This window comes from Hippoglossus hippoglossus, chromosome 8 (genome assembly GCF_009819705.1).
Source record: "Hippoglossus hippoglossus isolate fHipHip1 chromosome 8, fHipHip1.pri, whole genome shotgun sequence".
In the NCBI taxonomy this organism is placed as follows: domain Eukaryota; kingdom Metazoa; phylum Chordata; class Actinopteri; order Pleuronectiformes; family Pleuronectidae; genus Hippoglossus; species Hippoglossus hippoglossus.
The window spans coordinates 7,933,091-7,960,152 of record NC_047158.1 but is presented as its reverse complement, the minus strand read 5'-3'; the positions used below and the strand labels follow the sequence as shown (position 1 = coordinate 7,960,152).

Sequence of the window (27,062 nt, the reverse complement as noted above, 5' to 3'; positions counted from 1 at the left end):
ATGTTTGGCACTGGGCATCAGTATATTGGCAGATATGAGTTGAGGCAGAAGTTGCCTCTGCAATATCCTGGTGCAGGAAGTATTCTGCATTAGCTTTCCGAGCAGCATTAATATTGTGAGGAAATGGAACAGTTTGACTTATTCAGTTCAGCACACACACGCACACGCACACGCACACGCACACTGATCCACACAAACTTAAATCAATGATCAGACTAGACTTTGTGTTTTTCTTAAGACACCATTTCAGCCTCTCAGATCTGTTGTTTCCCAGGGGATTTAAAGAGCTACTGTCTCAGAAATTACTATGACTTAATGTGCATGTCATGTCTGATCATGATTTTGATCATCTTTTCACTTCTAATTATTTTGTTCAAAAAACTGAAACCTTGTGTGATATTCCTCAAGGGCTGAGAAAACCATTCCCCTGTTAACAGGTGGCTACCGAAAAAAGTAATCCCAGCCAGAGATGTGAGGATTTATCACTTTAAGCCTGACAGATCCGAGAGGAACTCCGGTCCTTTACCTAAAACCCTGCTCTCAGCTGTAGCCTAGCTCTGGAACGGAGGTAATCATTTGACTCCTCAAACTTTAACACCCTGAGTGTATCCAAACTGTTTAAGAGCATTTGTTTGATTTGACATAAGTTCCATGTAACGTCATGCGATTGAGGAACCCTAAGGAAGCACACAACAACATGTGTCTACGTGTTTGTGCGTTTTCACCTGAAACTCAATTTTTCAGGTCACAGGAATGTCTCGACATTCACTTCGTTTTTGTCTCTTCTACCTGAGTACACATCAGTGTCACTGGCAGAACAAATTAGGGAGCATGCAGAGTGTGCTGAGCGTCTATAATGACTGAGCGGCGGAAACAGAGGCATGGGTAAAGGACGAGGCATTTCACATGGCTGGAAAGAAATGATTCCAAAGAAAGATTTGTGGATGTGAAAGAGACAGATTTGAGGAACAAAAAAAACATGAAGATGACATGAACAGTGAGGGAAACGGAGAGGCGAGGCTAGATCCGAGTACGACCCCTGTCATCTGTTGACAGTGTGGAAATAGAGTGGGGGTGCACGCCCTTGTCATCTCAGCGTCACGAGGATGACAGCACATGGAGTGAATCACAGAATGACTACAAGTCAGAGTTATTAAAGTGAGAATTGGACAAATGAGAGCCTGCACTTTCTACACCCTAAGAGGACCCAGATGCAGAAGTCCAACACGAAAGACAAACAAGACATCAGACTCTCGTCCTCATACTGACGACCCTGATTTGCTACTGTGATATCACTATGTGTGCGCATGCCTGAATCTTCTCCTCTACTCTCAGTGATGATGGCAGGGTGAGAATGTGTCAAAGGGAGGCAAGACACCCATGGGAAGGACATCCAATCCTGTTGCCCCGCCGCAGGGAAAACAGGAGGAAAGCACTCTATCCTCTTCCTCTCAACCAACCACCGCCCCCCAGCACTTTACAGCTCTTGGCCTTTCCCTTTTGTGTGTCTGAGTGGTGATAATGGCAGGATGTCCGTCACGCAAGGTCTGACCCAAATTCACTCACTGTGAGGAGAAGGACAGGGAGTAAGATGATGAGGATATCTCAGCCCAATCGCCCATGGGAGCGATCCTCCCAGGTCGCTTCCCAGACAATGTTGAGAAGAGGCCAAGGGCACAGTCTAGCCAGTGTCTTCAACCTGTGCTACTGCAGGGGAGAAGTCTGAGTGAGGTGCAAAGCAAACCAGCAGCAAGCAGCTCATCAGGCCGATAACCACTGGTGCGGTGTCGACGTATTCATGCACAGCTCCACAGAATAAAGGCCACTGAAGCATAGTTAACTTGCTTACTAGTGTGCGCCAGGCAACGACATCTTAACTTTGTGGTCCACAGTCAAATGGTCAAACGTGTCCCCTGATGACAAAAATGACAAAAGCTATAAGCCAATAAGAGAAAAGCCCCTGTGGCCCCGCCCACACCTCCTTGCATAGATACGGTTACCAAGGCAGGCGAGAAGGAGCAGAGATAGCGGTACTGAGGGAAGGCAGAGGAGACGGAGGAGGATGGGACACAGAAAAAGAAATAAGGAGACTAAAATCTATAGCCATGAGGCTGTAATAACAAAGTAGAGAAGAAAATGGGAAGTATTTTTAAGTGGGGAACATTTGTGAATAAATGTAATTGTAACATTTGGATTATTATACCAAATGTTATCAGAATAAAAATGTGTTTTTCTCTGTACAGTGTCAATACAAGGCCTCAGGGGCAAAAAGATGCTTGGAGCTCAATCCTAATGTTATATCATTTGTCATTTGAATTTTACTTTCTTGAAAGCACTTAATCCTTAGTTAAAATAAGGTAAAAACTCAAAAACTTCCAAACAATAAAGCCATTGTAATTTTACAGATATCTTATTCAAACTGCTCTTTTCTATTTAACATCCCACAAACATCCATCACTGCACTGTGCTTAAACATCATGTTTCAACAGGAACTACCTCAAATACAGGAAAAGTCAGGGAATCAGCATTTTTTTTAGATGTGTCCCCTGCGGACAATGTTTGTCTGTGCCAAAATAGCAATCCAGCCAATAGCTATCAAGATATTTCACTTTGGACATTTAAGGGGAAGCGTTGGACTGATGAACTGACTCTTCTCTCCCCAAAGCCGCACCAGCAGCATTGCTAAAAATAGTGGCAGGAGACAGTTATTTTGGCAACGACCCTGATATCTCACCATCAAATGGCCACTTTACAGGGATTAACAATTTAGTCATGGTGAAGAGAACTAGTGGGAGCAATGCACGGAATGACAAAAAAATAGAACGGTCGGCAGAAAGAGGAAGAAAGGAAACTGATAGTTTGCAAAGACGCCATATTTTGAAGAGATTTAGTAGTAAGAAAGTAAGACATTATTTTCTTTATTTGAACCTTAGACATCTAATCTGACCTGGTACTGTAATGACATATGCATGGTAGACATTCACTCAGGTGGTGGACAAACAAAGGTTAAATAAAGGCCTGACATTTAAGCATCCAGCCATAATCTATATCATGAATCCTTTGAGGGTAGCGGGAGGGGGGCTGGAGCCAATCTCATCTGATATTGGGAAAGAGGCAGATTACACCCTGGACAGGTCGCCAGCGTATCCCAGGGCTAAAGGCATAAGACAAACAACTGTATACACTCACACATACAGTCAGTTAAGAGTCTTCCATCGATCTAAACCCAATCTCTATGTCTTTGGACAAGAAAGCCCACGCTAACATGAGAAAACATGCGAACACAAAATGATCCACCATGCCACACACATTGAAGCATCAGAATTCGAATTACAATATCCACAATTCATCTAAAAAGATGAATATTATCAAAGACCAATTCTACAATGACACGACAAAGTATGCTTTGAATTTGACCAAAGTCTGGGCAGATCTACACACCTATAGAGGCTCATATAAGTTGCCTATGAATATAAACGGATTCCCCTGTCCGTACTGCTTTCGTTTTTTCCGTATTTGTGTACGTCCTCTGATAGATTAAGCATACAGATGAAAGAGACTATACAAAGCCGTACCACCGAAAAATAATAGGGGGCAGTGTAGCCAATATTTCAAGCAAAATGACCATCAGGCACGAGGAAGAAATTTCAATAATGGCGGAACTTTTTTCAGGATAGACTTTGTAAGTTGGTAAGAAACTACCCAGACACAGTCGTTCCTTCCTCTTTCTTATGACGTACATATCCGACCTCCTCCACCATGTTTGTTGTTGTCAAAAACTCTCGACTCTGCGCAGCCCTCTAGTGGCTTTATTGCTTAACAACCATGCCAAAGTAAAGGATACATGGAAATATATGGGCAGTGACGGATACATCATTTAAAACTAAAGTATCTCGTACAGGCAGCATAAATGAGCCTTAACACAGTGTTCCACTTTCTTAAATCCCCAGAGAACTACAGGTTATCAATGTAGAAGAAAGGTTGAAAGTATGCCACGGTGGAGGATCTGTGGTCAAGGCAGAGGACAGAGCCCTCTTATGTGATTGTTTGGTCCTTCCCCTATAATTTTGATCCATCACCAACCATAGTACTCTGTAGAATTAGTGTTATGTGCTTTTATTCAAGATTGTACAAAACAGAAAAGAAAGGATGGTATTACTTTTCAATTTGTCCTCTGAACTCAGTAATAATGGGTTTTTATGATGGAGGACATGAGCTACAGTGGTATCATTCCCTCTCAGTTTGAATGCTCTCTGCCACGGAGGTGTAGCTATCCTCTCTCCCTCTCGCTTTCTCTCCCTCCCTCTGTGTCCTTCATATGTCCTTGCGTGACAATGCAACTGCAGTGTGCTCCACCGTTTCTGTGGGAGGTATCTCTGGGATCCCAGTACGTGGGAGAGGACTTCTGCCTGGCTCCCCACGTTTCCGTGGCTTATCTCGATCATGCACACTCCTGCCATCCCTTCCACTGTCTCTCTCCCCCCTCTCTCCCGCTCTCTATCATGAAGCAAAATATCATTCTTTCATTCAGCTCTGCTTCCCTTTTGTTATACAAACAAAAGGGACATTTCTCAATCCGCCACCCTGATGGTGACTGACAGCAAATTGAAGCATTAGTTGCATTAATTCTTCCAAAGCTACCTTGAAAATTATTCCATGCTGCTTAATTAATAGGCTATGTCTACATCATGCACCCCCATTTACACCAGGCATTAGAATGCATTTTCGGTTGATACCTGACTCGAGCCGGGCTGGTTTCCGAAACAGAAAATTTGATATTTGATTTGGATCGTGTTGGTACTGTTAGCCGGGCTGATTTTTAGACTGCCCATGTCCGCAATTTGGAAAAATAATAGCAATAACCAGGGACAGAGTAACAGTAACCCGATCAGCCGAATCCCCTCCAGAGGTCGCCAGGGATGCATTGTGACCACAAGTGTAAATGCAAAAACCTTTGACAAAACAGTCAGATCCCAATCAGATCTCAATGTGACCACTGGAGACAGATATTAATACCAGGTGTAAATGTAATCAGGTTACAATCGATACAATCTGGATAGGAAATGCATTTTAATGCCAGGTGTACATGGAGTCTGAGACCATGACAATAATTTGCAAGAAATTCAAGGTTTTTACAACCCTATAGTATAAATGGCACGGAGGTTAAAGTGAGAAAACCTCATCTCCGGGAGACCGTCTGACACCAACCTGTTCAGGGATGCAGTTTCACAGTGAAATAGATCATTTAATTTTAAAATATCTCAGGTTGTTGATGTACCCCACCAAAAGTGCAGGATGAATTTCCTCTAATCATCAAGGCTGATAATCAGGATTAATGACTGTCATAATCATAATTTAACAAAATGGTTGCGACAGTCACACACACAGTCACACAATGACACACACACACACACACACACACACACACACACACACACACACACACACACCCTGTACTGTAGCTCATAGCTGCAGAGGATTTCTCCTGATTGAGAGTGCTATAGTGGCAGAACTAATTATCAGCGTCTGATTGTCTTGGCGCAGAGGTGGAAGTCATTACCATTTCTCTGTCTATGCAGAATATAGTGGTTCAAAACTCCAGCAGATGTTTGCCATGTGGCTTTAGGTGTGTTTAATTCACATTCCAATTTCATCGAGGCAACATTACAAAACAATGAGGATGCTAATTGAGGCGAGACTTAAGGGGTTTCACACCTTTAACTTGTTTGGTTCAGACCTGTCAGTTAAGTCCGAACCAAGATAACAGGTGTGAGGGGTGTCGTGGAACATGGTCCGGAGCAACATTTTAGTGTGAAAACACTTTTTTTGAATAGTTCAGACTATGCAGGAAGTGCAGGAAGTTGAGACAGCATTAACCTCTAGAGGAAAAAACAAAAGTGGTTTGCAGGATTGCTTGTAGTCTTCGCCTCAGAGGTTATAACGACAAGAACTTTCATTTTGTTGCCCCCATAGTTTTATTTTGGTCAACAAACCAGCAAAATGAATGAAGTGAATTGGTTCATTCCTTTTCTCATTTCAAATGGAAAGACAATTTTTTTCTATGCACTTTATTCAAAAAGGTTTCCCAATCCGATATAGCCAAATTGCCAACATGCAGATGTCAGACACACGGACCATCTACAAACCAATCGATGTCAAGTTTAGGTAGACGCAGCACATGTAGGTGAGGAAGACAGGACGTACGTGTGTCATACAAAAGTCTTTGGTCCGCTCCCTAAATCAAATGTGAATCCAAAACTAACTGTTTAACAATGTAGCAAAGACATGAACCTTGATTCAGACTTTCACGTGTTAAAAATTTCCTAAATACAGAAGTGATATTAGTTTGATCCCTCCTTCCTACATACTTCTCACATTTATCATTGTGATAGTAGAAGGAGACACGATAGTTTCCTCATCTTCCCACCACATAGCTGTACTCCAGCCAGTTTGCCCATTCACTTCAAAGTCTTCTGAATGTTTTGATTGGGATGGAACAGGCTAATTAGCCTCTGTGCCTGTACAATACAGGCCAATGAGAGGGAGGGAGACAGAGAGTGCAATGGAAGGGAGGAAAACTGGGAGTCACACATCCCTTTCCTATTCCTTCTCTGATGATCAATCACAGCATCTCCTCCATTCGCTCCTGTCCAAGCCTCACAAAGAGGCTCGCGGATATCAAATGAGCTCCGTAGCACACGTGGATAAAGCTGCCAGAGCACGACAGCCCACACCAAATTCACACATACAACATAAAGCAACAGCAGAGACAGAGAGGGGTATGAACACAGGAGCAAAGAGACTCCAAAAGCAAAAATACAAAAAAAGTGTCACACTTCTGTGAAATGTTCTCTCAGGCTCCAGTTGGCAGACAAAGTATCGGCCTAAATGATTTATGAGAGGGAACAAAGCTTGCCAGTTGTTTGTTTTAGATAAATGCTACACAAAGCAAAAAAACTAACAAACCCGATGATGGCAAAGGAAGGAGAAAGTTCTTGGCTGGGCAAAAAAAAAAAACCCTACCTATTTTCCCTGAGCCCCACATTGCCATTTCAAGAGCGGCCTGAAAATCAAACCTGCAGGCTCTGGCGCAGATCGAGGTTTCTGTTACAGAGGAATAGATTTGAAAAAAGGTGGCTTTGCAAAAAGAAACGGATTCCCAGTGGCCGGAACGTGCTTACCTCCTGCAGCAGGATGCCCGCGCCCCAGCACCAGCACCTGGCCGACTGCCCGCCCATCAGGTAAGAACACCTGGTAGTCCTCGTCAAACATCTCCCCCCCCTGCATCGCCAGCAAACACCCTCTCTCCATCGGCTCAACCCGCACAACTCTCCTCAACTAAAGCGGCGCATCCCAGTACTGTACTTTATTGTGCTCCTACTGTAATCTACTATATTGAGACTAAAGAACATCCCCTTCCCACAGAAGCATCACGCCTCAATGATTATGTTAAAAGAGATACTGAAGTTGGAAAACGAAGCCGAGGCCCGAACAGGACGGCTGCCAGTTTACATAGTGAGCACACACAATAGGAGAGCTTCACTGACAGTACTTGGTCTCTTCTTAACACACACACACACACACACACACACACACTACTATGCATTCTTTCAACATCTGCGCTCTTCATCAGCAGCGCGTCTATTCAAAGTCAAGATTGGAGACGAGCACTCGGGCCTGCAGGAGCACTTCCCTTCTCCGTTCCTCTGCGCTCTCTCTCCCTCCCTTGATCTCCCCACTTTCTATCTTCCTCTTTCTTCGTCTGAAAGGTTTTCGGTGAAAGGGCTCGAGATGAAAGGCCACCCTCGGTGGGAGCGTGATTGCAGAGACAGCGCCGGCGGCCCAAGGTGCTACCAGAATTACTCACTCAGAGCCGATCCGCCCCACAAAAGATGTGCACCGCCATTGTCCGCAGTTTGTGCACGGGTGACATCGGGGGAGATGCTCGGTTCAACAAGCTACTTCTCACTCTGATTTATGTTGCAGAAGTAAACAGACTGTATCCGTACACAGGAAATCAGAAATATGAATGTAATATATCTTATGGAGGTGATGTAATCTGCTGTGACACACCAGAGAAACAGAATGAGATAAATACCAACCGCAAAGTCTAAAATGTAGATACACCTACCGCACAATGCTTTCTGTGACAATATGATTATGTTCGGAATACACACACACACACACACACACACACACACACACACACACACACACACACACACACACACACACACACACACACACACACACACACACACACACACACACACACACACACACACACACACACACACACACACTTCTTCTGCGATGATAAAACCACTTTTCTAATGATAGCCACAGGCCTGGGGCCTGGTGCACAGAGCAGGCAGTACACAAACATCTGGTTATGTGTGCGTGCCTGAGAAGAAGCAGGACAAACCAGACGACGGGCACTAACTGCCAAGAGGAAGAGACGTATTGCCCGATAACCGCCAGGACAAATCTATATCCCCCTCTCTCTGTGGCGAGCAGGAATGTTCTTGAGAGGACGACTTCAGCTCCAGTGGGCAAAATGCGACAGAGAAGCAAAGTTTAAAATCAATGTAATTAGGGCCGTGATCAGAGTCTGTGTCGCTGGGTTTAATTTATCAAGAGTTTAAACAGTAAACGTTGTATTTGGAGCGTAGGGCAGAGGGTCATGACAAGCTTAGCAGATACCGTGCAAATCATGAAGGAAGCTTATGGTTCCATCGGAGGGTGAATATGTTTGGAGGGAAGAACATTTCTGAACCAGAGAATATTCAGCAATAAGAGACTCAGAGAATAATAAATCACACTTTTTTGCTTTTGCACACATCATCAGCCCCGGATAGGAAAAAAGTTGAGATTTAATTATTTCCTTCAGTCACAGAACCACACAGAGGCACTGACAGTCCCCCTCAATATGTCTTGGTTATAATAATAGCGCAGCCTTGTCTGTTCCTCAATAAGAAAAGCTGCAGATCGATAATAGAGTGATGATGGTGTAATGTAACCACAAACCTTCTTTTCTACAGCTCTGGGATGAATACGAAAGTTGAAATGTGCCAAAGATGCTCGGGTGAAAGTGATTAAAATCAATGTGACTGAAATGATTTGACCGGCGCGCCAGATTGATAGTAAACACGTCTCGTGTCATGAGACATAAATTGTGGTGCGTAGTGAATTACATTTCCAGAGGCCAGTGACAGGAAATAAGTGAGAGAGAGAGAGAGAGAGAGACGAGTGCTGAAACATCCCAGCTCCGATGATGCTGCACAGCTCGCACGCACAAAATGGCTACAGTGAGAGCTTCCTGTCAGATATACAGAAAGACAGACAATTACCCCCTGGTAATCCCAAAGGAAATATGCAAACATGCACACACAGACATAACCCCTGAGCCTATCCGTATATTTGAGAGGAAACAGTGGCTTTTCAGACCAATTCATGCCAAATGCCTCTCTTATCTCCTATCAGTCACAGAATCGCCTCTTTCTCAGCTGCAGTCCAATTAAAGTGATTATGTATCAGAGGGGGACAAGTAAAAAGATGATGATGATGATGGTAATGACGGTGAAAGACAGACACGAGTCTCTCTGAGAAGAGGCACAGGTGCGAACTTGGCGGGAAGTTAGGGGGCAAAGAGTTGGGGAGTAAACAGTCGACCCTAGAAAACTCCAGAAACGGTAAAATACACACGAGCTGTGAAAAGACAAAACGTGTCACAGCCCATGTCTCTTAATTTCTCTGGGAGTGATTTACAACAGTAGCTCTGGGGAAGCTTCCATTTAATAGATCTGCAGAGTCTGTGTGACTGGAATTCATTACGACGGATGACAGGTGTGATAATAATTCAGAAAAAGGCTTAGAAAGTTAGCAGAATGTAAAGAGCGTTGACCATAACAATGACATCAGCCTAAAAATCAGCTGCGATAGCACTTCGGTTATAGAGCCGCTGATTATTTTCAATATCGCCTAATCTGTCAGCCAATAAAATGTCATTACTCATCATAATTTCTAAGGGGCAAACATGACATGTTAACATGAAAGTAAATGAGCTGACACCTGCTGATGAAGATAAGTTAGATCTGCTCAAATACATTTAATGACATTCATTTTTTAATTAATGCATAACGTTCCCTTTTTTGATCAAGTTCCCTGAAATATTTCTTTTAATAGTTGTGACTAAAATGTTTTACTTTCTAAAACTTGAACTTGTCTGTGCCCCCTAATGGACAAACGATATAATGACAGCAATATTTGTAAATTTCCTGAAAAAACATCAGCATTTCTGTAACGTAATTCATTGTTATTAGCCGACATTTAGCCAAATACAATCCTATAAAATCCATACATTTAATTGTAATGCCTTAAAATCAATAATTATTATTATTGTTATAATGATAATAATAATGTTGTTGGAAGGACATATAAAATCTAAAGTGACATAAACAAATCCGAAGCATCAGCACTGTGTAAACAAAGTATGGGGCTTTTCTGCATATGCATGTACATATGCTGCACTCAACAACCTCCATCTTGAAGCTCTGACAGTGAGACGATTCCACATCCGGGCTTATGGCTGTAAACAGCACATTATCCCTTCTCTGCTCCGATCTCGATTCGAGTAACTGTATCGACAACTAGTTACACGTCCATTAGTGCACCGTGGAATTTCTGCATTTTCAAACTGTTTAACATACATGGATTTCCAAGGTGCTCTGGAATCAATAACTGGGATATTTCTTCATTTAAAAACCCTGTTGAGAATTCCGTGCGTCCTGCGGCTCCAGTGGAAAGTCACACAGGCCCGCGTGTGACACCAGTGAGGGCCAGCATCCAGAGGACATCCTGTCAGGCAGGCGGGACACATGAGGTCGGGCATTTTCTTGTGGTATATGGATAGGACGGAACAAAAACAAGGAACAAAAGGGCAACAACAAAGCCCTGCATGTCCCTGAACTCCTGCGTCAAACACCCACCGACAGAGCACAGTGAAGAGAAATCGATATCGAGTCATGCTATGCTCAGGAAGCTTCAGGTATATTTGACCGTGAAGACAAAACGAGACCGAGGAAGACATGAGGAGAGGAAGAGAGCAATGAAGACCACCAACGCTGCCTGTTGTTATTAGACAGCTCTGTTGCTTCCCTCGGCTGCACAAAACTGATGTTCTTTCTCCCCGTGACCTTCTTCTGTAAGTTCTTCTTGTACTCGCTTCCCAAACAACTCATCTATCGGGGAGCGTCTGCAGAAATGATTAATCTATTTCAATCTGGCGCTCATATTGCTTTCAGTCTTGTACGCATTGTGCCAAGTGTCATAAATTACCATACCAATGCACAAAGTTGGGAAAGGTTAAATCAAGCCTGGGACAAAAAGGAAATTAAGAACTTGCTGCATCAGTTGGCATTTTGCATGGAGATTCTTTGAGTTTGGAAATCGTGAGAGCGACATGTGCAGGTGACCAGCATCCCCGAGGGCTGAGCGACACCTAAAGGGCACAGCCTGGCTTCTCCGAGACATCTGCAGCATGTCTCATTAGTATTCAGCTATGAATCATTCAAACGCAGCCGGCTGTCATTATCACAAACAGCAGAAGAGGGGACACACACACACGCACGCACGCACACACACATGCACACGCACACACACACACACACACACACACACACACACACACACTCGGGGGCACAAGCATAAAATAAAATGCTCAGGAAAAGAAAATCTGCACCAATATGGAGGAAAAGTATAGTAGTGCTGAAACGTCTGCTCGATCAGCAGAGGGGGGAAAACTGTTCGAGACATTTATCAAGTAAAAATGCCAAATAGAAAACCAATCACTGTTTCCAGCTTCGGCACTAGGGTGATTTAGATTTCACATCTTTAACATTTGAACTGTTGGTTGGACAAAAGAGGAAACGTGAAAACATCTGATATGAGAAATAATACTTTTTTCATTATTGATTTATCTTCCAATTAATTTGTTGGATTGATAATTTGTTCAAACATTCATTACAATGATCTGAAGTCTAAGGTGACATCTTCAGTTTGGCAGCAACTAGTACTTATATTCATTATCAAATACAATGTCTCTCTGTAGAGCACATAACTCTGCCAAGGCCCAACAGTCCCCTTATGAAACCACATTTAAATTCACTAGATCTGGATTTTTTATTTGGATCTGCATCAAATTTCACACATGCATAAATATCAGTCCCTTCAACAGGTCTGATGTTTTTCATCAAGATCCAAGAATTATTCTCTGAGAATGAAGGAAAATGTAAAAAAAAAAAAAAAAAAACCCTATATCACAATGTTAAAGAAAGTGAAAACATATCCTGGATCTTCCCCCTGATCCGGATCTGCACCAAAATGTAATGGCGTCTCCCTTGAGTCATGTCACACCTCTCAACAACCTTTCAAGAAAATCAGTTGAGCAGTTTTTGCATAATCCTGCTAACAAATAAACACAAATTAAAACATAACCCCCTTGGTGGTGGTGATTGATCTGTTGATTACGTTCTAAATCAATTATTTGGTCTAAAAAACATGAAAACAGACAAATGTGTCATTACATATGAAACTAAATCGTGAACTGTATATTTGGCATTTTTGCATAAAAATGACTTAAATTAAAACTGTTGCTGAGAAATTTTATGATGTCTTACTTTGTCTGACCAATAGCCCAAAACCAAAAAGAGATATTCTTCATTGGGTCCTGAACAGATATTTATTATATAACAGTATCTGCAGAACCAGAGAATATTGAACATTTTTGCTTGAAATTACTTAAATAATTGATCAGTTTTTGAAACTGATGGTGTGTAATAATCAGACATCCTGCTACATCCAAAACCAAAAAGAGATGTTCACTATTGGGTCATAGAAGAACCAGAAATATCCTCATGTGTAATTTGCTGTAACCAGAGAACATTGAGCATTTTCGTTTGAAAAACAAGTTATCGATCAATATTGATCAACTAATCCTTCCAGCGAGCTGATTCCAAACATATGCTGGGTTTTTTTTACAGCCTATGCAACACCCAGCAGTGCTATGAGGAAACATGTTAAAAAAAAAGACGTCTCTTTGTGTTCCTGCACGATTGGAAACCGCTCTCCTCCGTACCACATTTTCACACAGTGCAACAACAGATTGTGGTTAACAAGCTCACACGCCCAACTCGAGCAGACTACTAATGCAGGAGGGATGAACTTCAAATAAAGACACTCCTCTCCATCTCTCTCCCCGTGTCTGTGTGAGTGAGTCAGAGGGGATGCAGAACTACAAGGGCGCCACGTCTTTGTGTCCTCGACATTTCATCGCCATACTTGACATTGATTATCTATACGCTTACATTACAACAGGCGCTGTGCTGTGACAAACAACAGGAGCATCAATGGAAACCCGGTGAGCCGCGACGGCTTTGTCAATTTGCGCTGGACTTCGCTAAGACTCAGCATTTATTAAATACCTCACATCTAATCTCTTCTCTATTCACTTACTTCCCAAAGTATGCAATATAACTTTGCCATTGTTATGTTATTGCATACAGTGCAATATAAACACATACCGCGTCGATGTCAACCTACAAGCACATAATGAATGCTTCTCCCAGCGAAGCTTAAAGCGTATCCGGGGAAGATCTCCTATTCCAATTGAAATGTTTCACCGCTCTCAAGTTGCATTGACGCGTCGCAGAGGGAAGCAGCCGTGCATTTTCAAAGACAACACTGGAGAAGTTAGAAAGCAATAAGGCAAAGTCCTCATTGGCCTCAGCAACCTTTTTTCTAGCATTTTACACATCTGAGAAACAGAATGTCTTTTAAGGAAGCCAGTAAAATACAAACGCCCCCCAGAGCATGTGGTGAATTAATAATTCCATGATGGTATGAATATTTGAAGCTTTGTATAAGAGTGTCAGTGAAACGTCTGATATCTGAGGAAATCAGTGAGATGATGTTGGTAAAATGATCCAATGCTCAAACATTCAATGTATATAACCTGAGCAGGAATCACAGATGGTCAGAGAAGCAATCTCATGAAAAATAAATGGATTCTAATGCAACAGAGCCGCCAGCGGATATTCTTACATTTACTGATGCTTATAACTTAGAAAGCACTTAAAGTATTTAGAACATGGCATCACATTATGGAACACGGACAATAAAGACAACATGTAAAAGACTAATGAACGTAGCAACATGTGGCTGAATGCCTGAGAAACACACCAAGGGCCAGGTCTGGAGATACGTCTGTTGGAATCGAATTTGCGGAATCTCATTTGCTTTTTAATTACTCCACAAACAGGAGTATGAACACGCTGGTATGTGCTTGACTCTGCCTACAGGCAACTTTCTGTCCGAGCCCAGGAGAAAATCAGCCCAGTCAGGAATTCTGTTGTTTGTGTTTAAACCAACTCGAGCCCGATGTTTTCCCCATTTACAGCGTAAGAAAAATCCAGTAGATAGCCCAGCCAACACCAGTGAACCTGACCCCAAACATCATTCCAATATTTTTGTCCGAACCCGGCCTGACTTGGGAAACAACAGGTTAAATGCCTAATTAATTCTTCCCACATTCTGGAAGTACTAGTCAACAAATATTTAAAAACGTCTTAATATATGTAGAGCGTCTTGGATATATTCTTCACGGACTGAGAAAAAATTGTTGCCAGCAGCAAACACAAAGTTTATCACAAAACACTGGCTCCAGTGAAACTGCCTCACTTATCATCTAACAAAGAACTGGAACGTATTTTATGAGTCTCCAGAAAGAATTGGGAGAAAATGATGTTCTTGTACATCCAGTGAGACGGTGCACTCGTAATAATCCTATTTATCGTGTGAGATAATGTTTCGAATAAGGCAAACTGGCCTTGATTCATTCTAATGACCTCATATTTGTTTGTTTTTTTGTTTTGTTCTCCATTTTTTAAATATGAAAAATGTTTATGAACAAAAAAGAAAAAATAATTAATGGATAAGAATCTTCATACAGCTATACTCTGACTGTATTTTCAGAAAGACATCCCTGCATGAACAGATAACTGAACTGGGCACAGACTCAGGATCTGTAAAGTGTCCCTGAAGGTGACCCCAAAGACCCACAAGCAGATTCAAAATGACCAGAGAGAAATGCAAAATGACCAAAGAGTGAAGCAAAATAACTACAATTAACATAAAATGTCCACTAAGAGATGCACAATGTCCACAAAAAGTTTTCAAAATACTAAACACACACATTAAATGTCCACTAAGTAATGCAAACAACCACAAAGAGTCACAAAATGACTAAAGCCAGATGCAAAGTGTCGACAAAAGAGACAACCACAAACTCTGGGTGGCTTGGGATGGGGGCCAACTGTGTCATAATCCATCAATACATGGGAGTCGATATATAATAAACCGTCTCAATGACAGGCAGCGACCTATTTGTGTTGTCCTTGCCATCACGGTTTGTTTTTTGGTAGTGGGAGGGAGTGGGACCTGCTGCCAAACCCCGGAGCTTCTCACTGCAGCTCTGCAGCCGTCAGTGCTGCAGAGCTGCTGCCATCTAGAAGGTGGGGCTGATATTGTACCGTGATGGCCTTTGGCATCCCAGTGTGCCCACAGGCAGCACGAAGAAGAAGGAGAGAGAATTGCAGCACAAGCCAGCCCCCAGTTCCCGACACATCTGCCAAACCAAAAGGAGCTGAGGGAGCCAAACTGCCGCACCCACGTCTCTGCCAGGAATAAAATAATACTGCTAGAGAAACACTAAAATGTCATAATACATGTACCTGCACAAAAATAAAATAAATGCAGAAATACACAAGCAAAGACAGATTATAAGGCGAGGACTGCTACGCTTACACCTGCTGGAAGATGCAGTTGTTTGATGTACGGCAGTGTAATACCACATGCATGCTCAATGAGCTTAACACGTTGTTTATCAGGGAGGGAGGGAAGTCTAATGACCAAGTGGAGTCATTAGGGCTGCGGACACATTTATCACACCAGAGAGGGAAACAATTTACAGCTTCACATTGTCTGAAATGTGTTTTTAAAAGGACGAATTTGATCAAACACATAAGAAAATGCTCTGGATCACTGTGAAGTCGAGATGCAGGGGAAGTGAGACAGAGCGTGCAGCATGTGTACAGGTGTCAACGTACTGATGCCAGCATGTGACACACTGGTCTCTTTAATGCATGTCGCATTTTTATAGCTTTGAACCCCAGAGCCTCACTTCTCATAATCACGTTACCCCTTGATGCCGGTCTGCTCCTCGCCTGCACCTCCACAGCCTCCACAGCCAAGAGCCTCTTGTTTCCTAGTAACTGTGGGAGGATATGTAGGGCTCGGTGAACGCAGGAGCTGCTCTTATCTTAAGGTGTCTGTCATTCGTGAGCGTGCATGCAATGATTTAACAAATGATTTCATGAACACGTATGTACACGTTTTTCTTTTTTTGCTATGCATGTTGCAAAGCCGTGCAGGTGGCAGCATCCGTCAGGCAATCACACACTTTGGTCCTGACTGGGAAAAAAAACTACACAGCTATTAAATGTGTTAATATGATTTTATTCAGATATGCAGGATCCCCAGAGTATGAATACTCATAACTTTGATCATCCTCTGACCCTTCCTCTATCTCCACCAGAAGGGCAAATGTTTTATATAGTTTAATATCTCACCCTCTACGAGATGGAATGGCACAAAATTTGATATACAGACATTCATGGTCCCAAGAAGATTGATCATGAATTTGATGGTCACACGTCTTTTCCTCTGTAGTGCCACCTTGAGGTTCACATTTGTGGTTTTAAATTAAAAGACTGCACAAGTGTTAGCTGGGTTGCCACTGCATTTTGATTTTGTTTTCAATTTAATTTGATCAAATGATAAATAAAAAATCCAAACAAAAAGAATAATTGGAAAAAGAATATGACTTGTTGCAGCCCTGAAGAAGGAACACGTCAGCACCATGACAACCTTCAAACACCCTTGCTGTAACCCACGGGCTGAGCTCCGGCTCCGGCACTGATTACCTCTGAGCCCTCAACAGAGCTCCTGTTATTGAACAAGGTCAAACATTAGAAGGCAACTCGTCGCCTTGCTGCTGGAATTATGACAGACGAGTGACTCACTACCACCGGCAACAATAACTCTGTTACACACAAAAAACCGGAGGAGCACATTCAGCTCAGCCATTTTCCTCCATCTTTCTCTTTTTCACCTACAAGTCAGAAAAACACCTTTCTTGCACAGTTGTGCCTCTCTCTCTCTCCTCCCGCTGTTGTGTGTCTGTTGCACACTGGCTGTGTTTCATGTGCCATGCACTTTGTATAGGAGATGGATGCCACCCAGCAAATCGATCCAAAGACACAAAACACAGGCAGCATCAGATGAAGCAGAAGGATACAGGTCCGTCTCAGGGGAGAACAGATCTGACCTTTTCATACTCACTGCTCTAATACTTTATGACAGTGAGTTTGGACTCATCCATGGATTTCACATGCAATGTTTGTTACTGCAGTGCCCCCCCCCTGTTACAGAAAATCCATCTTTTAGGCTCGGCTGCATTTCTGGATAATGCAAAGTCCATATCTGCTTCTCAGCCGGTTACAAGTCATTACATGTATATTAGTGAGTGGTAACATAGGGAATTGGTTTCCTTGAGAGGAGGGTAGCTCCTAGTGGGGGAAACGGGAAAGGAAATGAAAAGTTGTGCACAAGGTCACAGCAGAGTTTAGTCTTTCGTGCAGCAGAAACCTGCAGTCGCATGGGGAGACGCACCAGACTAGAAACACATCTGACAGCGAATGTGGCTGAGGTTTAAATGTCGGATGGAAATGTAAATTGCAGCTGAGCCACAGGGCACTGCAAACACCCACCGATCGGCCACAACAGTAAAACTGCTGACTTATTTTGAGGTTTGTGGGCGATCTGTGTTTTTTGATGCTTCGCAAAGTGATTTGAAATCTCTCGTTGAGGTTCAATCTTTAGTCTGAAAGGAAATAGCAGGAGGATAAAGAGGGAGCTGGTGAAGGAGTCTGTTGAGTCCAGGAACAGAATGAGATGGGTTGGGGGGGGGTATTTGGATCCAGTCAGGAGCAGAAGGAGACTAATCTGCTCGAATTTGTGTTCCTGCCTGATTGTCTTGGGAATGAATATGAAGTCATATGGGGAGAAAGTAGGAGGAAGGGCGACTTTTACCGCTTCTTCTTCTGCTCGTTATCTCCATTTCCTCCAAATCTCTCTGCTGGGGAAGTTTTAGGGGGGACTACTATTTCCCTTCTTTCAGGTGTCTCAATTGCTGCGGTTCAGTGCCCTTTGTGAAATAACACAGATGCCAGAAATGAGCCTTCAGCCCAGAGGTATTTGAAATGTAAATGGTGCGCTCCCTAATTTGAAAGGCACTCCATCCCACGCTCAGGAGCTCGTAAGCGATTCGGCTCAGCCTGTTCTGAACCATTTGAAACCTTCACCTGCCTTTAAATGTTTAATAATAACCACAGAAAAACATGTCCACTTAACAAAACACAAGCTTGCAGGAAGGAGGACGGTGCAACATGATCTGCATTTGCTATGTTTAGACCGCCGCTGTCCCGTGCAGTATTTGACTCTGACACCGTGTGCCCCATTTCTAGCGAATATTAAAAGCAGAGTGGTGGCTGCTGCTATTTCAGGTAACAACTAAACACCAGGTGAGGCTCATACGCTTGGCGGTAAGAGATAAGGAGAGAATTTATTTGGTTTTTAAGATGCAGACGTCGTACAGTAGGTAAAAGATGCATTTCCTCCTCATGCTCATCTAAATATGCAGCTCCTCTCGTTGTTACAGCGAGGTTCAGTTCACTGCCTGGTCCACAATTTTGCTATTTAAGCTCACAGTAATTCTTCTCATTGCATCAATTTCTGTGCAAAAAACTAGAAAGCAAATGTTCAGTTCTCTGTTTAAGACCAAACAGCAGATACAGACACAGGTAGCGACTGGCTGGTGAACATCGTGGAGCATTTTGCAGGTAAAGAGACAGATATTTCCCTCAGGAGGTGGTAGAGACCAAAAACAGAGCTAAAACAGCTGCAAGTGGACACAAACTAGACTCGAGATAAATAACGTTGCTAAATAACTACTGGGTGTGTAAAGAAGATCTGCAAAATAGTTTGCCATATCAACCAATCAAGAGGGGATATGTTTGTTTCCGTGGTTTCCAAGTGGCAAAATATATTTACAATTTAAATTTAGCATGACAAAGATGACCACGCTTCAATCAGAAGTGATAAAACACAAAAATCGATGATTCTAAAATGAGAAAAGGAGGATTAACTCACTAAACTCTTGAAGAAAATGTTTTTGCAGCAAGGCTGAGACAAAGAAAAACCTCTAGAGTCAATAAAGCAGTGGTTCCAACATTTTTGGGAAATGCATTATTAAATGAGACGATTATACCACTCACCATGTATTTATGGTAAATGTGTAACTAGATCCAGAAAGCATTTTTACACAAACTAAATAAACAAAGACATTAGATGATAATTAGTGTGTTTCAGAGCTGCTCATAGGGGGATACAGTTATCTTGGATCGGTCCAAGAGTAATATACTCCTCTGATTTTTAATGTTAAACTAACTGTTGGCTGTAAAACCATATTTACTAGACAGACAGAGTGGCATTAATCTCTTTCCCAGCAAGAAAGCAAATGAAAACATTTCCCAAAAATATTCCATTAACCTGAACGAAGCTCATTTATTGACTTCATTACTAAAACATGACGTGATTACATTGGATAAACGTCACAGGGAGTGGTTCTCCCGGGTCTGACTCAGAGGGTTGATTCAGTGAATCAATGTTTGAGTTAATTACACAACTGAAAACAAAATTTGCATGTGCACGCACACATAAACACACACACACACACACACACATGCACACACACTGGTCAATGATCACAAAGTCAGTTTTAAAGTTAGCAAAGGTTTTGCAAGTTGATGTCCCAATTCAAAAACACTATAAGATGCAGACATCACCATCCTGGAAATATGAGCTTTACGCTGCAGGCTGTCAGTCATGTGTGTGCTGATTGCCACAGGCTTAGAGAGCAGTGGAGGGAGAGGAGGAATGAAAAATGTATCATTACCTATTATATCTTATATAGGAGAAGTAGGATGAGAAAAAAAAATGTAACTACTTATTTTTTAATTAGTGCAGTTTCACTTCCAATGTCATCAGAACAAAAGCTGAGTTTTACAAACATTCATAAGGAGCAAAAAGTGGCTAGTACGTTCTATGATCAGCTAATCACTGCAATGACATAATGGTCAGAAACTCCCTAACAAGGCCCCCTGGCAAAAAAATCAATTAAAGACTTGAACGATGTGGATTGGTATCATGTATTTCTCTGGGGACCGGTTTGAAACGCTCCTGACTGGTAGGATGCATTTTTATCCAACTCAGTAAAGTGTCAAATAGCCAACAAATAGAGAAGTTGAAAACTAGGATGTGATATTTTCATGATTTAACAAACATTTTGTCGTGACACTTCGACACCACTTACAAAATATACAACCTTTGCTCCGTTTCTCTCCCGCTGCAGCGCAGAGCGGCTCTGCACCACTTGGTCTCTCAGTCAGCGGAGGGCTACTGTTGATTTAGAGTCCATTTTGTTATGTCTCACAGAAAACCTGAGCGCACAACAAGTTGTTTTTATGACTCACAGGCTGGAGCTTTCAAGCAGCACATTAGTGCAGCAGGACCTTTCCAACATATCACTGTGGACCAACTAGAGCTCTGTGAGCGGGGGGGGGAAATCTGGAGGATAATCAAGTACTGGCCCCTTGGACCAACAGGGCACTAAACTTCAGGTTTATGTTGTACAAGCTGCTGTGGAGTCGTTTTGCTGTCATTTCCTTTCTTTGAGTTGCAACCATCTCTCTTGATTTGTGTACCGACATGCAAACTTCATGAGCTGACAGGAGGATATTTGTATCCTGCAATGGACAGCACCGCGTGTGGCATCGTTACTGACATTTATTCATGTTACAATATATTGAAAACGATCTGAGGATGTGTATTCTGTCAAACATTCTCAGCATCGGTTGTCTCAGCTTGTATAATTCGGATAATTATGACAAGATAAGGAGGCAGAGGCCGAAGGCAATGTAGGAAGGTTGGGAGGGAAATGTCAGACTTAAACATGGGAGACTCTTGTTTGTTTCCCACTTCCAACCAACAATCAATTTCTAATTAATTGTCTTATTAAAGCACTTATCTCCACTCAAACTGATGAAAATGATGTTTACTTGAACCGAACTAAGCTGTTTTTCTGCCTCAACCAAACCGTACCCATTTATTGTTCCACAGTGATTTGTCAGGCAGCACAGACAAATGCTGATGAAGACGTCAGATCAGAAATCACTTATGCGTTTTGTGTTTTAGACGGAGAGGACATGCGGCCTACTTCTGTTGTTTAATGTAGAAGACATGCACTGTGGGACAAAAATGAAATAATTCATTATGAAACAAATCAGATAATAAATCTTTCATTTGAAAAGAGAACGCAACAACATGCACATTGATTTTCATGAGTGCGCACATGACATTTCCAATTCACTTCAGTCTCTTTGTGTATTCTGATTCCTCAGCTCAGTGTATCTGATGATAGTGAATACTGATCTCAAGGCAGTGCTCTCATTTTAATCTGTGATCCTACACAACAGGGGACTCACAGGAATCCTTTTTATGTGACGCAACACGAGTCTGCGGCTGCCACAACTGAATTAATGTGATACCAGAAACATGTATTTTTACTTTGAAATGACGACAACGCTACATTTAACACACAGCGGCCACATCCTGGTCAATACCTAATATGCTTGATAACACAATTAGTGACTTCAATCCAGCAGTTTGTAGCAAGCAAGACTACACGACAGCTGCAGAATGGATTTCAGTGATACTGGGTAGAAGGATGCATTGTGGGTCAGGAAAGAATCAATAAAGTTATGGTGCGGATCCGGATCAGGGGTGGATCAGGAAGTTTGTATCACTTCTTTTTTTTTTAAACGTTTTCCTGGGAACTGATATCTATGAATGTGTGCAATTTGGTGCAGCTTGAAGTTAAGGGGGCTGTTCGGCCTTGGCGGAGGTATGTGCTCTACTGAGTGCAATTCTGGGATTAAATGTTCAAAATACCTTTGCACTGGTTTTGCCCTAAATTGTAAATCCATCCATTTCATCAAACAAACAAAATACAAACAATGGCTCATATTCAGTCCATCACTATGTACGAACATCAAACTCTGCCATCCATGAAATTGTGGAGGGGAAACAAGCACCTCTGATCAATGCATGTAATATTTAAACTCTTGAATCATTGATGACCTTGAGAGCTTACTAGTGCGCTTACCACTGCGGCTGCGAGAGGCTCATCATATAGATCACAAACCCCTGGAGTAAAAAGGCAAAACAATTCACATCACAATTAGATTTTTTTTTTTGTACTTGCAACCTCACTTTACATCAAGGAATCCTCGCCTAGTACGAGAAACCTGAGAAAACGTGATGTGAGCTCTTTTTCTCAGAACTGTTATTTTATATTGATGCAAGCTTTGATCAGTTTGCCTCTCCAATGCCCAAATGCTGCTTGTGTGTGAGTGTCCCTTTGTGTGCCAATGCAAAGCTCATATTTGTGGATGTGGATGCACATATGTGAGCTCACGTCCTGTTGCATTTACAAATCGCTGAGACAAGGACACTGCATGAAGCAAAGCACACACAAAGAACAGCTTGCTGGGTTTGGACGGAGAAGTCTGGCAGTTTCCCATCGCACAGTCATTATGTGCTTAGCCCCTTTCAAGCACAGAGAGGTTGTGCCCCAGAATGTGCGGAGCGACTGGAATCTGTATATCGTGTTAATATTTTGTTTGGCTGATTAGCTTGAACATCAGTACAACTCTGGCAACGCTATTCCCAGCAGGGTCAATTACTTAGGAAATGCCCTCAAAACAGGCAGCTCCTCCTGCCATGAAGCATTGCATCACCGTCAGCCAATCACACGGCGGGCATCGCTGGGGCTTTGTCTCGCACAGACCGGGGGAATAGGCAGGTGCATCAGTACAAAACAATGACTCCGCAAACACACCGAGACCCACACATGTCTGCATGCTGCTGTCAATAACATCATTAACATTTCTGCTAAGAAACCATATCACCTGTGACACGATCCTTAGATAAATAAACCTCACAAAGGCGAGGATATAATGTGGATCGTTCAGAGTGTCCTTGCATGTTAGATAAAGAAAGGGTGACCAGACCCAGCAGAGTCCACCTGCTTTCAGGTATTGTCCTCCGAAATGAATAGAAGTACCCAGCTGGTTTGAAAACAAAATATTTTATAGCATTTTTTTTTTTTTATCTGCTTCTGTCCATTAATGACATCTTACATGAATGTTGGAAGTATGCATCTACCGACGTCAGACTGAAATATGACATATTTAAAGTTTACAAAGGTTCATCCTCCCCGAGTGAATCGTGATGTTGCCCACGTTGTCAAGACAACATCCAGAGCATTTTCTGCTATCAGTCTGTCACACAAGAGGTAATCTCAATGCCTCGATCAGTCCAAATGGTGCTGGATGAACATCACTCTATTCTTCACCACATCGTGTGCAGCCTTGCCATGTCCGTGTCTTTGCCAGCATTTTCCCCTCACGCTGAATAACATCCTCAGTCACTGCAGGCCCCTCCTAGGCACATTCTGGCTTTTCCTCACCAGAGAGGATCAGCAGATAGACAGACACGTGCGCTGACATAAACCTCGGCTGAGCGTACGAGGCGTAACATGGAGGCACAAAACTACCTGGATCTGCCGTCTCTGTACAATGGCAACGCCACGAAAAGCATTAGCTCTCCAGCAGGCTAATACTGGGCTTAATGCTTGACAGAGCGTAATCTATTCTTCACGGTTTAGCCTAGCAGTGTGAACTAGTGCAACTTTGTAACTGGCTTATGAAGATGCATCTATTTGCCGTGATAGGCTGTGGTTAAACTGTGCCTGCAAACCCTTATCCCATATTTCTCTACCGGCCAGCTTGGCAAAGCTTAACCTGATTTGGCACATTGCTGGCAGCGACGGGAGACCTGAATTTGCTGGATCCCGTTCCAGAAAAAAACTGCTTCTGTAGGAAAGAAACTTATTGCTCAAACGTTCGGCCAAATCTGTTCCCTGTTGTTGGATAAAATACACAACCTAATCCAAGTCAATCGGTCTAAAATAGACAGACTGACAGAAATCCTAGGACAAGCTTTAGCTAAAAATATCCCATATACAAACAGACCTCTGGCTGTGGTGCAAAAGGTCTCATGTCACTGCAGCTTTAATCTTCACCTGAGCTTCACACTAAATTCCTTATGAGTTTAAAGAGACCAATACAAGCATCTGCCAAGAGAATTCAAATAGCAAGTTGAAGAGATAAAAGCTTCCAAAGGTCACCAGCCCCCCCAAAAAAGCCGAACACAGCGGCTAGAAGCTGATCTGTCAAGTTGTACGGATCGGTATTCCTCACCAACAAGTTTAAAAAGCTGCTTACTATTCCGCTGCTGAGCCCTTTCACTCATCCCGAGTAATGACCTTTTTTAGACACTCTGCACTGTTGAAGAGAATTTTGCTGTTTTGCCTCTGCAAGAGATCAGCGTTCGCAAACTTACCCGTCCACCTACGAGCCAACCCTCTTTTCGTCCTTTGCTCTTTCAAACTTCCCTTCATCCTGTCCCCATCTTTCATATCCTCCGCCTCCTCTGTTGCTCCCCCTTCTCCCCCAACTAGTTACCATATACAGACAGTCCCTGGGTGACACGCCAGCAAGGGCTGAAGGCGAGGGGAGGAAGAGAGGAGGGAGACAGCGGGTGAGGGAGAATGAGGAGTTAAAATAGGGGGGAAAAGAAGGTGGGATGTTGTGTGGTGCCTCTTCTATAAATGAGCATATCCTTTTTCCTCTTTTCTATTTTCCTTTGCATCTTGATGCTGGATACTTTTTCTCTCTTTGACAGTCAGAGAAGCCTTTCAATTCAAAGACGCCTCAAGTATATTTCCCCCCTAATTCTTTCTTCCTCTAACTCCCACATCCTTTCCATCCTGTTCGTAAAATGTGTCTCATGGGCGCTGATGCAAATATACAGTGTACTGCATACAGAATTAGTGGCACGCATATAGTCACATATGCCTGCCTCTCATCGGGAATCAGGGAGCTTTCAAGCGTTGCATTTTCAGGTCGCAACTACAATTTTACCGAAGGGACTGGAAAAGAGATTGACATCGAGATTAAAAAGGAAGATAAAAGGGATAGAAAAAGAAAAAAGAGAGAGAGAGAGGCCCGAGGGGAAGAGAGAGCATCACAGGAAGGAGTTGACCCACCCGATCATCCATTTACATCACCATCCCCCATTCACTCAAGGCAAATCTGCCTCGTCCCTTCACTATTTCAAACATCACATTCTTTTATTTGTCTTATTCATCTTCCGTTCCCTCTCCGTCTCATCAGTGGTCACACACACACACACACACCTGGGAGCGCTGCACTTCCCAGAGGTCGTCCATATGGCTGACAGCGACAATTGCAACACACACACCCTCACACTTTTGCACTCAAATACACACATGACAAATATCTCTGACCTGTCACCTCCCTCTCTGTTACACACACACACACAACACAACACAACACAACACACAACACACACACACACACACGCCCACGCCCACCAGCACCACCTGCTTCACTGATGGCACTCCTAAACCAGCCCCCTTCCATTTCCTCCTGCTCCCACACATGGTGCCCAAACCCCGATGTTCCCAGCCCCTCGTCCTCACATTGAACACCCCTGCTCGGACCCCCAGCAGGGCGCCTCGCTCCCGAGCATCCAGCCCATTAACTGACGCTACCTTGCAGCATTACTCTCCCCAAGTGATGCTGCTCTCCTCAGCCCAACCCCCCCCCCCCCATCCTCTGCCGCCACAGAGTGACAGGAGGACGGCCAGCTGGTCGGACAGCGACAACACACACAATCCAACAAATACCTGCTACACAAGTATGCATGGAGATATAGGGGTTGACATGCCTTGGGATGGTGCATTGCCCATGCTGCGACACGGACCGCTGCAGCTGAAAGTGATCGCGTTTCCTGTGCCCCCTCCTCTTTTTTTCCTTTCTCCTCCTCCCTCCTCCTGTCCCTCGCCCGCTGTTCTTCACAAAGCGCTGGGTCTCTCCTTCCTTGTGCCGGTCCCCGCGCTCCTATTCGCTCCTCTCCTTCTACCGTCCTCCTTCCCTTTGTCTTGCTCCGACTCCGGCTTTCTCTTCCCTCCGCTGGAACCTCCTCCGCGAGATGGCTGTGGTCCAGCAGCGGCGCTCCTGACAGCAGTGCGCGTGTGTGACTGCGAGCACGTGTGTGCGTGTGTGAGTGTGTGTGCGTGTGTGAGTGTGTGTGTGTTTTGTGTGCAAGGGAGAGGTTGGGTGGGAGAGCCTGAGTGTGTGTGTGTGTGTGTGTGTGTGTGAGGTAGAGAGTGAGAGAGAGAGAGGGGCGTACTCTTCAACAGGATGATCCTGAGGAGACTGTGCATGCCGGTGCAGGGATGCTCAGCACACGGCGAAGAGTGAGGCACAAAATTTACCCAATGATAAATTCACACTCCCTCACCCACGCTCTCTCACTTGCTCTCTCCATGCCTTATTTCCTGGCCATCACACATTATACTCTCTCTCTCTCTCTCTTAAAGACACAGGCGGCACGCTGCATTGCTACACGCCTTGGGCAAATCTCATGATATGGTAATAAAGGGGAGTCCAGGGACAGGGTCCTGCGTGGGGATCAGCAGCTGAGATAGCAGGGGGGGGGGGGGGGCGGCGAGAGAAAGGCTTGGAGCATCTACTGTACCAGCAATGGGGGTGGGGGGGTGGGGGTAAGAGGGTGGTGCTGGTGATGCGAGTGAGAGAGTGGAGGGGAGAGCCAAGAGTGAACACTTGAAATATCCCCAAGTGACATCAGCAGCTAATGATGAAGCTGTGTCGGCCCGC

General features: G+C 43.5%; 1 protein-coding gene across 8 annotated transcripts in view; it reads right to left on the bottom strand.

Annotated features, from left to right (window-relative positions):
* Nucleotides 1–26,635, bottom strand: part of si:ch211-278a6.1 (SRC kinase signaling inhibitor 1) — a 110,131-nt gene extending 83,496 nt beyond the window's left edge. For 5 of the 8 annotated variants that reach the window (XM_034593946.1, XM_034593948.1, XM_034593951.1 and 2 more), the window contains exon 1: nt 7,182–7,302. In XM_034593946.1, the coding sequence (XP_034449837.1) occupies nt 7,182–7,287 (106 nt within the window). In that variant the 5' untranslated portion in view covers nt 7,288–7,302. Of the gene's footprint in view, nt 1–7,181; nt 7,303–24,699; nt 24,852–26,109 lie in introns of those variants that run through there. The other 3 variants (XM_034593952.1, XM_034593954.1, XM_034593950.1) reach the window with 2 other exon arrangements.
* Nucleotides 26,636–27,062: the final 427 nt, after the last annotated feature.